Below are 11574 nucleotides of genomic sequence, written 5' to 3' on the forward strand. Positions count from 1 at the left end.
CACAGCCTCCCCCACCCCAACCATCACTCTCCGCCCAGCCCCACCCCTGCACCAACCATAACACCCCCACCCCCAGCCCCTGCCCACATCCCCCAAAAATCCTTCCCCCACCCCCTTCCTGTTTCTTTCCCGCTCGCTTTTCCCCTCACCCCACAGCCACTCTGCTCCAGCCGTTGCTGGGGGCTCTGATCAGCGAGTCCCAGGCCTCAGCCACCACCTCCTCTGGCGCCCGCATCACCCTCTGGCCGAACAGGTAATCGGACAGGATCCGCACGGCCTCCACGGGAGCATCCATCGGGTAATAGGAGAGGAGCAGGTGCAGAGTGACGGCCACCAGCGCCGCCACCGCGGCAGTTCTCCACATCCTCCCGAGCGGCTGACCGAACCGAGCCGACCCGAACCCGGCGCCCGACCGGAAACTCGGCCGCTTGCCCCCGCGCCTGCGCGGTGCCGACCGCCAGTTACCATGGTGACGCGGCCTAGGTGCTGCTCAAGCCTGTGTTCTGATTCAACACTCTCCATTGACGGCTCTAGAGAGGGCAGGGACGACAGAACTGAAATCACAATACAATATTGAAACGCAGCCCTTTCATCAAAATGAACAGCGGCTTCCCGGCAGTTCCATCATTTCCTTTTCAAACTGGTTTCCACATCCACACTTGAAATGATTTTCTGTTTTGTTTCTCTGAAATAGCTGACTCTTGCCGGGTTACAACAAAATGCTAAAGCTGACACATCAGGAATAACGCTGACTATAAGGTTATTGTGAAAGCGTCAGGTTTATATGTGTTTGTGATGTTACTTCATCAGTGAACTCAGCACTGCTGCACATATATTGATGAGAATGGAACACCTGGTCGAGGTCAGCTTCTTGTTCTGGAAGACCAACAAGTTTCAGCAGACCAAAGCACATCTTTCGCTGAGTTGATGGTCCTCCAGGTGCAGTCAATGTTTGTCTCAGCATGCATCCCAGGGTACAGCCCATAGAATCCTGCTTCACAGAGCGAAAGGGATGAACTTCAACAAAAACCACTGTATCCCTCTCCAGACTTCCCTTGCAAAGGCACATTCCGTAAGGAGATGCGTGCCAGTCTCTACCCACCCACAGGGAACAACTGAACAGGATCCAGCCTGTCCGTTTCTCACAGGGCCTTGAGGACACTATGTGCTGACCACTTCGTGATGGACTTATGAGCAAAGAACCTCAGCACATAATGACACTTGGTGTTTGTGTACTGAGGGTCTTTGCACAGCCCAATGCAGCCGCACACAAATGTGGCCATCAAGATGATGGCAGCATTGCGTGAGTTCCCTCCTCCCTTAGCCTGAGCTTTTTACATGGTGCCCCTATGGACACGGTCCACCTTAGACCTCCAGATAAAGTGGAAGATGGCGTGGGTGACTGCAGCGGCACACTTTTGGGAAAATGGCCAAACAGCAGAAAGGGGACCTCATACCTGATGATAGCCCATTTTGGAGAGCACATACCACTTGTAATTGTGCAACATTCAGTCAAAAGCCTCCTCCTGGTCCAGGCTGATGAGGCAGGATACCACCTCCCTGTGCAACACGCAGACGATTGCATCCCTGAGAAGAGCGAAGCGATTGGAGATCGTCCTGTCCAGTAAAGAACTTGGTCGGAGTGAATTACTGAAGCCAGAGCTGACCTGACCCAATTGGGGACCACATTTTTCATATTTCAAACATATACTTCATTCATTAAAAAAAACTCAATATATATAAATATATATGTGTATACACATTATCACCAAAGCAGTTTGGTTCTGTACAGTTGCATATCAAGCAAATAAACAAAACATTGGACTTTGACTCTATCCAAGAAACCAAAAACCTCTCTTACACATACAATACCAATATTTACATATATTTGAGGCACTAGGAGGGTCTGATAACTGAACGGACCCCCAAATACCTTCAGCAGAAAGACCTCAGACAGTGTTCCCATGACCCTTCTGAAACATTGCATCTGATTTTTCTAAACACCTGCTGCCAGACCCACAGAGCTGAATACAGCTCAGCCAGTAAGCCGTCACTACTGGGAGCTTTATTTGTTTCTAAGGACTCAAGGGCCTTGGTCAGCTCATCCAGAGATAATGGCTGGAGAGCCTGTCCCGCGTGCTGTTGTCTAAGATAACGGACAGGAACAACTGGGAGACTGTGTTGTCTGTGGACTTTGTGTCATATAAGCTGACACTAACACGGGCAGCTGCTGCCAAGGCGTGGGTGGGAGGGAACGTTAATTAGTATGGCAGACTAATTAGTAAAGTTGGGCCACATGGGATTCAGGGTGAGCTTGCAAATTGGATTCAAAATTGGCTTAATGGCAGGAGACACAGAGGCTTGTTTTACCTTTTAAGTTGCATTTATTTTTGGATTGGTGCCCCAGAAAGCGAGCTCTCTTATTTTCCCTTTGTTTCAATTTTTGACCTCTGGAAGAGCCATGAGGGCTGTTATTTTGACAAGAAATATTTATTCCACATTTTGACCCCTTGCCTCTACCCCAAGAGTGGTTGATGGGGACGGAGTTGAGAAAAGCCGCTTTTTTCATGTTGTTTTTCTTTTTCCAGAGGCACTGGAGTTTCATTTTGGTTTAAAACTTGGGAAAGCTTTTACTTTGCCTGCACTCACCTATTACCATTCCACCTACCTTCCCCAGACTCACCCTTCCTCTCTATTTATTTCGGAGCTCCCTTCCTCCCTCCCCCATTTCTGAAGAAGGGTCCCAACACGAAACGTCAGCTTTCCTGCTCCTCTGATGCTGCCTGGCCTGCTGTGCTCCTCCAGCTCCACACTGTGTTATCTCTGACTCCAGCATCGTCAGTTCCTACTATCTCAAAGCTTTTACTTTTCTGTTTTAAAAGGCTAGAGTAAGCTTTGCTCTGGGCTTAAACTCACTCCAGTAGTGTCTGATGGGGACAGTGCTGGGGATGGTTGGTGGGGGTGGATACTTGACTGTTTTGTTTAAAAGAGTGAATGGTTGTTTTTCAGACTGGAATCCTGTTGCCAGCAGTGTTCCTCGCGGAATGGTACTGGGTCCACTTTTGTTTGTCATTTATGTAAATGATTTAGAATGAGATATAGAAGGCATGGTTAGTAAGTTTGCGAATGACGCCAAGATTGGTGGTATAGTGGACAGTGAAGAAGGTTATCTAAGATTACAAAGAGATCTTGATTAATTAGTTTAATGGGCTGAGGAGTGGCAGATGGAGTTTAATTTGGATAAATGCGAGATATTGCATTTTGGTGAAACAAACAAGAGTGGGGCTTATACAATTAAAAGTAGGGCCTTGGGGAGTGTTGTAGAACAGTGAGGCCTCGGAGCTCAGATACATAATTCTTTGAAGTTTGCGTAACATATAGACAGGGTAGTTAAGAAGGCATTTAACACACTTTCCTTCATTGCTCAGACCTTTGAGTATAGAAGTTGGGACGTCATGTTGAGGTTGTACAGGATGTGGGTGAAGCTTCTTCTGGAGCACTAAGACCTGTTCAGTTTGCCCTGTTATAGGAAGGATATTATTAAGTTGCAGAGGGTTCAGAAGAGATTTACCAGGATGGTGCTGGGAGTGGAATGTTTGAGTAATAAGGAGAGGCTGGACAGGCTGGGACTTATTTCTCTGGAGCGTAGGAGGTTGAGTGGTGACCTAATAATGGTTTTTAAAATCATGAGGGGTATAGATAAGGTGAATAGCAGGTGGCTTTTCCCTGGTGTGGGGGATTTCAAGACTAGGGTGCATATTTTTAAGGTGAGAGGAGCAAGATTTAAAAAAAGACATGACGGGCAATTTTTTTTACACAGAGTGGCTTGTGTGTGGAATGAACTTTTAGAGGAAGTGGAGGATGCAGGTACAGTTACAATGTTTAAAAGACATTTCGCTAAGTATGTGAATAAGAAATGTTTGGAGGGAAATGGGCCAAGTGCAGGCAGGTGGGACTAGTTTTGTTTGTGATTATGGTCGGCATAGACTGATTGGACTGAAATGTCTGTTTCTATGCTGTGTAACTCTGCGAGCACAGTTTAAGGTCTTTCTGCTGAAGTTAAGTGGGCGTCCGTTCAGTTATTGGACTCTCCCGGTGCCTCAAATACATGTAAGTATAGTCTTGTACAAGTAAGAAATGCCTTTAGAGATAACACAATGCAGAGCTGGAGGAACACAGCAGCCAGGCAGCATCAGAGGAGCAGGAAAGCTGACGTTTTGGGTCAGGACCCTTCTTCAGAAATAGGCTGAAGAAGGATAAAGGTATGAATAAAGCATATTTTTGAAATTAAAGAAAAGGGAATGGAATACTGACCGAGCAATCATAAGTTCAAATCTAACATGGTAAATTGGGACTTTAAGTTAAATAAATCTTATAATTTAACAGTCAGTACTGGGGGAAATTCTTCAAAGCTGTCAGATTGCCACTACTTCACTTCAGGAATGGATGGAAACAAAAAAATTTTACAACTAGGAAGATTGCCTCCCACCCTGAATCAATTTGACTTACAAATGATTTCAGTCCCACTGTAATTTATCTAATTCTGTTTTAAATGTTATTATTTTCCATCCTTCCATCATTGAGTTCCAGATCATATACTGCTTAGAGTTGAAGAAAAGTTAATCTTCCCCATTGTGTTTTTTTCTCATAAATTGCAACATTTTGATCTTGTTTGAAGCTATTGTTAGATGCAGTTCTAAATTTAACTTCCTTTATATGAGGGACCTCTGTTGAAAAAAAAGAGTTTAAATTACCACCACAGTAATGTCTGGAAGTAAACTTCAATTACTCTGTTTCAATTTAAGGACAATAACCACTCATACTGTATCTTCGACAAAAATATGTTTTAATCATTAAATTTATAAACATGCATGATGTGACCATTCATAGTTAACATCATAAAAAGTGCAAGCAAATATGTTTCTTTCAATGTGGCACAAAGTGTAACATTTACAGCTACAGTTATATTGCAATGTTCATTTCATGACAAACATGCAGCCTGAGGGGTTTTACATAGATTCTAGCTCCTTGGTGTTATCTGGCAAAAGAGTCATAGACAGTGGCCTTTCCCTATTAATTATTCACATTGTTTGCCCCAAACTGGAGTACACCCCTCAGCGTGTTTTCCTGGACATTGGAAGTGCCAAGCTGCAATATTTTTTCGTTGACAGCTCCTTGCACTTGGAGACCTGCAAGTTTCAGATGGACTATCACTGTGTTGACAATCCTCCAACAGTCCTGCCTGCATGAAACCCTGTGTTCTGGTGCTGCTCAGGGTGAACCTTGACAAAAAAAATACTGCAACTTTTTCTAGACCAGCTTTGCAAAACTGCATTCAAGAAGGAAGTGGACAACAGTCATTTCCCCACCACAGCCTCCTAGAAGACAGTGAAGTTGAGCTTCAGTGTGTAGGAACAATCTGATGTAGGGACCATTTCTCACCATCAGCCAGGTTATATCTGGATGTTTGTTCAAAATTTCCCAGTGTTGCAAAGGATGGGATTGGCCACATTGCTACAGAATGCTCCAAGTAGTTGGAGCATTCAGTATCACCTGTCCTTCATCAAGAAATTTACAAAGAAAAACCTCTTTGACCACCAGTCTGTTAGAGGTGGTCAGCACACAGGATTCTCGAGACCCTGAGGGAAAAGGAGAGGGTGGATACTTTCGGGTTGTTCCCTGAGCAGACTGTCGTAGTCATTTGACAGAATGCCTCATCACCAGAATTTTCCAACAAACACCAAGACATCACTTGGCTGGTGGTGAGAAGTTGAGTTGGTGAGAAGTGAGGAGGCTGTGAGACCCTTTATGTATGTCTGGTTGGTCTGTGCCACCGTACCCTGCCCTCGAAGTGGCTGCAGTGGGGCTAAGATTTTCACACATCTCCTTCTGCAAAGCAAGTCTGGAGGAAGATGCAGTGCTTTGTGATGAGGTTCGTCGCGAACAGCTCCTTAACAAGGGCCTGTATGCTCTATAGTCTGTTCTTTGGGACAAACGCCTGGAGGACCATCAACTCGGTGTAAGATGCTCTTTGGTCTGCCAGAAACTTGTTGGTATTCCAGAAAAGGGAAATTTCTGGCAATAAGGCATTCTGAAAAATGATTTTAGCAATATGTTTGGGAACCATGCAACAGGATCCATCATCTCCTTTCCCCACAGAACTTCAAGCACATCACATGTGGACTACTCCTTAATAGATTTGTAGTCAAAGATGTTTTCCCGCATAAACTTTTTCATGAAGACAGATTGTATGGTATGATCCAACTGAATGGAGCATTTTGAAGGAACATGTCCTGATCCTTCCATCACCACACTTGAGAGAGGTAGAACCTCAGCATTAACATTTTGAGTCCGGTATGACACTTCTTTAGAAATGTTCTGAAGAAGTTATACTGGACTCAAAATATTAATTGTCTCTCCCTCTCTCAACAGATGCTGCCAGAGCTGCTGAGTTTCACCACACAGCGTCCACAGTAGTTTGTTTTTGTATTAGAACCACAGCATGGAGTGACACTTGGTATTCGCAGTGTGTGGACATACAAGCAGCTTGATACAGACACATACAAAGGTGGCCGCCAGGATGATGTTTACATTTTGCCCTCCAGAGAAGATCTATTTCTGACCTCTTTGCACCTAAATTTACAGTGTCTTAAATATCCCAATGAACACACACTAGGCTGTTTTATTTAACAAATCTGCAGACTGATTGAAGTTCACAACTGAATCCTTTGTTCACGTGTCATGTGGCAACACACAGGAAACAATTTTATGTGATGGTATAATAAACAATTTTAACAGTGGGGCAGAACATCAAACTGAAAATCTTCAGTATTAAAAATACTAACCGGTCGGCGTCTGAATTTTTAAGAGGTCATTCAAGGAATGCAGGTTTCTCTGACTGGGCCAGCATTTATTGCTCACCCTTAATTACCCTTGAGAAGATGGTAGTGAGTGGTCTTCTTGAATCACTGCAGTCCATTTGGTTAGGTAGACCCACAATGCTGTTAGGGAGGGACTTCCAAGATTTTGTCCTAGATGATGTCAAGCTTATTGAGTGTTGTTGGAGTTGCACTTCTCCAGGCAAGTGACCTGTGCCTTGAGAAGGATAGACAGGCTTTGGGGAGTCAGGAGGTGAGATAATGGGGAATTTGGTGATCATGATGCCATTGAATGCCAAGGGGTGTTTGTTAGATTCTCTCTTGTTGGCACTTCAGTGGTATGAATGTTACTTGCCAATTCTTAGCCCAAGCCTGGATATTGTTCAGGTCTGCTTCAGTATCTGAGGAGTTGCAAATGGTGCTGAAGGTTACCTTACCACACAGAGAAGAAAGAACGATCATCAGCGGGCTAGGAGCCTTTACATAAATCAACATGTCTAACCTTTTTCACACAGGAGGAGACAGTACATCTTTAGCTCATGCTATTGAGACCAAACAATTTAGAACCCACTTCTCAAGTAACAAACTATAGAAATGATCCCTAAAAATATAGTCGTAATGTAAACGTACTACCATTCTGCTTATCATCCTCAGCAAGTATAACCGTTGACACTTCAGGTAACTTTGACTGGCACAACTCAGGAGTAGGGTATGTACCAGACTATGGTAACTTTGACTGGCACAACTCAGGAGTAGGGTATGTACCAGACTATGGTACATAGAGCAACTGTGCCATGTACTTGATGACCAGGTTGTAGGTAATGTGGTGAGAAAGCATCACTCCTGCAAGCCAAGTTTTTGATTTGACATGGCTATGTCCTTCTTGCAGATGTGCTCAACAACTTTGGACAGTCTGATGTTCTGCTTCTTGTATCCACCCCAGTTGAACAGAACTCTTTTCACAGGCTTACTCTCTACCACATTTTACTCATCACCTCACAGTATTCTGTGCCCTTGGCATGGTCTTTGGGTTTTCTTCCCTACCATACTCACCCATCTACTACTGTTTGTCAGGCCACAAAGAAGATTACATGTTACAAGGGCATTAAGTTGAAATTAACATTGATACCCACAAAACTATTAAAACATTAAGACTCATCACTCAAACAATCATGGACAGGGCATGGATAGGGTAAACAGACAAGGTCTTTTCCCTGGCAAGGGGGAGTCCAAAACTAGAGGACACAGGTTTAAAATGAGAAGGGAAAGATTTAAAAGGGACGCAAGGAAAAACGCAGAAAGGAATGAACTGCCAGAGGAAGCGGTGGAATCAACATTTAAAAAGCATCAGAATGAGTACATTAAAGAGATGTAGGCTAAACGCTACCAAATGGGCTGGATTTATTTAACATATCTGCTTAGCATAGTGGAATTAGGCTAATAAGTCAGCATCACCGGAAAAACTGAGTACATCTATCAGAAACAGCGAAAACCGATTTCTCTCATTGATGTTTGTACAACCAACCACTCAGAATGCGTTTTCTTCCTCTTACTCTTCAAGAAGAGCAGAACGATCATCAATGGTTAAAAATACTCGCAACAAAAGCAAGTTCTCTAACCAGCTTCACGCTCAGAAGAAGACGCTCTGTATCGTCCTCATGGTTGGTGAAACCAAACAATTAAGAACCCATTTCTCAAGTCAAAAACTATAGAAATGATCCCTAAAAGTATAGTCTTAACGACAATCTCTACGCATTCCGTTCTGCACTCCGAGCCAATCCCCTTTAACACAGAGTGACCAGCAGCCCAGTTCGCAGAGGACTCTAGTGTCTTGTAAAGAATGCCATATTGAAACAGTTTATCTCGCTTCATCTTTCTCAATTACATAGTTGCCTGAAAAAGAAATAGTTTAATTTGTTCTGCTATTACCCAGCAGGCAACGTAATTTGCATAGATTCTTATTCGAGCAGAGTTCTGTACATTTTTTGACAGTATTCCGTGAAACGGCTGACTCGAATCTAGTTGTAAAAATTAGTCATTTCAGCAGAAAGCTTTATTCAGTTGATTTCACTTATTTCAGTGTTCTTTCAAAGAAATAAGGATTATCTGAGTCCGGGTCTATAGCGAAGTGCAGGTATTGGCGGCTGCAGTCCCCTATTGGTTTATTCTGGTATTACAGTTCCAGAATGACAGGAGCCTGTGACCACTGTTGCGGATTGGCGCATTCCCAAATTCCCAGACCCAGTGCTGAGGAATGTGTTAAAGTTTGGGGTAGTTGCTGCCGTTAGCCTCAATGGAGAAAGCTTACTTTCTGACGTCTTTCGGTCATATGAACCAAGGGACAGTTAATTTATTGAATTTGAAGTAGGTTGTCTTGGAATGTAAACAAAACCGTGTCATTCCTCATAAGCATTCGAATTTTGCATTTATACGAAGGCAACTGTTCTTATTCACATTGCTGGCTGGGCCACCATTTTATTCCCTATCCCGAGTTACCCTTGAGAAGGTGGTGGCGAGCTTTCTTCTTGAACCACTGCAGTCCACTAGCTGTAGACTGATCCACAATGCCCTAAGGGAGGAAATTCCAGCGACAGTGAAGGAACAGCAATATATTTCCAAGTCAGGATGGTGACTGTTCCCATGTATCTGCTGCTCTTTGCTATATACATGGAATTGGTCATGAGTATGGAAGGTGCTTTCTAAGGAGCTTTGGCAAATTTCTGTAGTGCATCTTGTAGATTGTACACACTGCTGCTTCCAAGTGTCAGGAGTAGATGCTTGTGAATATGGTGCCAATCAAGTGGGCTGCTTTGTCCTGGATGGTGTCAAGCTTCTTGAGTGTTGCTGGAGCTGCACCCTTACAGGCAAGTGCAAAATATTCCATCACACTCATGACTTGTGCCTTGTAGATAGTCTACAGGCTTTAGGGAATCAGGAAGTGAGTCACTCATTTTCATAGCCTCTGATCTGCTCTTGTAGCCACTTTGTTTATATGATGAATCCAGTTGAGTTTCTGGTCAATGGTAATCCCAGGGTGTTGATAGTGTGGGATTCAGTGATGGTAACACCATTGAATGTCATGGGGCAATCTTACCGGAGATGGTCATTGCCTGGGCATTTGTGTGCCACAAATTGTTGATAGCAAAGAAAGTTATCAAAAATTACAGAGGGATCTTGATCGGATGGGATAGTTTTAATTGATTAACATGTATATGTAAATCCCCAAATTTCTTTCAAGTCATGGTTCTTGGAGAACTAAAGGTTTTATCAGTGTAAAGACGAGGTGACATTTTAGGTCAGACATCGCATGTTAGGTGTGAAGTCTTGTTTAGAATCTGTTTGTGTTTTAGTTTGGAGTTAGACTGGTTTTATTTCTAAAGTAGGAATTTATCAAACGCCAAATTGACTGATTGTCTATAAATTGTGTGCTTTTTTGAACAAGATAAAATGTATCTACATTTACAATTCACCCCATAGATTCACGTGTGTTTGTGTGTGTGTGTGTTTGTGTGTAGGTTTGTTTAATATATCTTCATCAATGGTGTGAACCTTTGATCTTTTACTTACAAATTCTGTGTCTGATACTACCTCTGTCACTAACACCTGAAGAAGAACTGAGGCTCCAAAAGCCTGTGTTTTCAAATAAACCTGTTGGACTATAACCTGGTGTTGTGTGATTTCTGAATTTGTCCAGCCCAGTTCAACACCGGCACCTCCCATCATCAATATAGATAAGTGTGGGGTGTTGCACTTTGGAAAGTCAAACCAAGGTAGGACTTATACAGTAAATGGTAAGGTCCTGAGGAGTGTTATGGAACAGAGGGACCTAGGAGTACCAGAACATAGTTTGTTGAAAGTAGCATCATAGGTGGACAGGGTGGTGAAGAAGGCATTTAGTATGCTGGCCTTCATTGGTTGAGGCATTGATTATAGGATTTGGGATGTTATGTTACAGTTGTACAAGAGGTTGGTGAGGCTGCACTTGAAGTATTGTGTACAATTTTGGTCACCCTGTTATAGATAAACTGGAAAGTGTGCAAAGAAAATTTGCGAGGATGTTGTCAGGACAAATAGGCCTGAGTTATAGGGAAAGGTTGGCCACGATAGGACTTAATTCTTTGGAATGTAGGAGAATGAGGGGTGACCTTATTGAGGTGTATAAAATCATGAGGGGTATAGACAGAATGAATGCATATAGTCTTTTTCCTAGGGATGGGGAATTGAAAACTAGAGGGCATAGGTTTAAGGTGAGAGGGGGAAGATTTAAGAAGGACCTGAGGGGCAACTTCTTCATGCAGAGAGTGGTGCGTTTATGGAATGGGCTGCTGGACAAAGTTGTTGAGGCAGCTACAATAGCAACATTTTAAAAACATTTGGATAAGCACATTGATGAGAAGGGTTTAGAAGGATATGGACAAAATGCGGGCAATTGGAACTAGCTGAGTGGACACCATAATCAGCAACGACTAGTTTAGGCTGAAGGGCCTGTTTCCATGCTGTATTATTCTATGACTCTATAAATGTTACATACCACTTGTCAGCCCAAGCCTGGATATAGTCTTGATCTTGTTGCATTTGAACATGGACTGCTTCAGTATCAGAGCAGTCATGAGTGGTGCTGAACATTGTGCAATCATTGACGAACATCCCTACTTCTAACCTTATGATGGAGGGAAGGTCATTGATGAAGCAGATG

General features: G+C 43.3%; 1 protein-coding gene, 1 non-coding gene and 1 pseudogene across 2 annotated transcripts in view; all 3 read right to left on the reverse strand.

Annotated features, from left to right (window-relative positions):
* Positions 1–449, reverse strand: part of LOC125487086 (ADP-dependent glucokinase-like) — a 29920-nt gene extending 29471 nt beyond the window's left edge. The window contains exon 1 of the mRNA XM_048617066.1: positions 150–449. Within this exon, the coding sequence (XP_048473023.1) occupies positions 150–364 (215 nt within the window). The 5' untranslated portion in view covers positions 365–449. The remainder of the gene's footprint in view (positions 1–149) is intronic.
* A 6849-nt stretch (positions 450–7298) lies between these two features.
* LOC125487120 lies at positions 7299–7495 on the reverse strand (annotated as a pseudogene).
* A 906-nt stretch (positions 7496–8401) lies between these two features.
* On the reverse strand, positions 8402–8615 carry LOC125487119. Its single transcript, XR_007265661.1, has one exon. It is a non-coding gene; the product is annotated as a small nucleolar RNA U3 (small nucleolar RNA).
* Positions 8616–11574: the final 2959 nt, after the last annotated feature.

The sequence above is a fragment of the Rhincodon typus genome, chromosome 36 (assembly GCF_021869965.1).
Source record: "Rhincodon typus isolate 14 chromosome 36, sRhiTyp1.1, whole genome shotgun sequence".
Classification (NCBI taxonomy): domain Eukaryota; kingdom Metazoa; phylum Chordata; class Chondrichthyes; order Orectolobiformes; family Rhincodontidae; genus Rhincodon; species Rhincodon typus.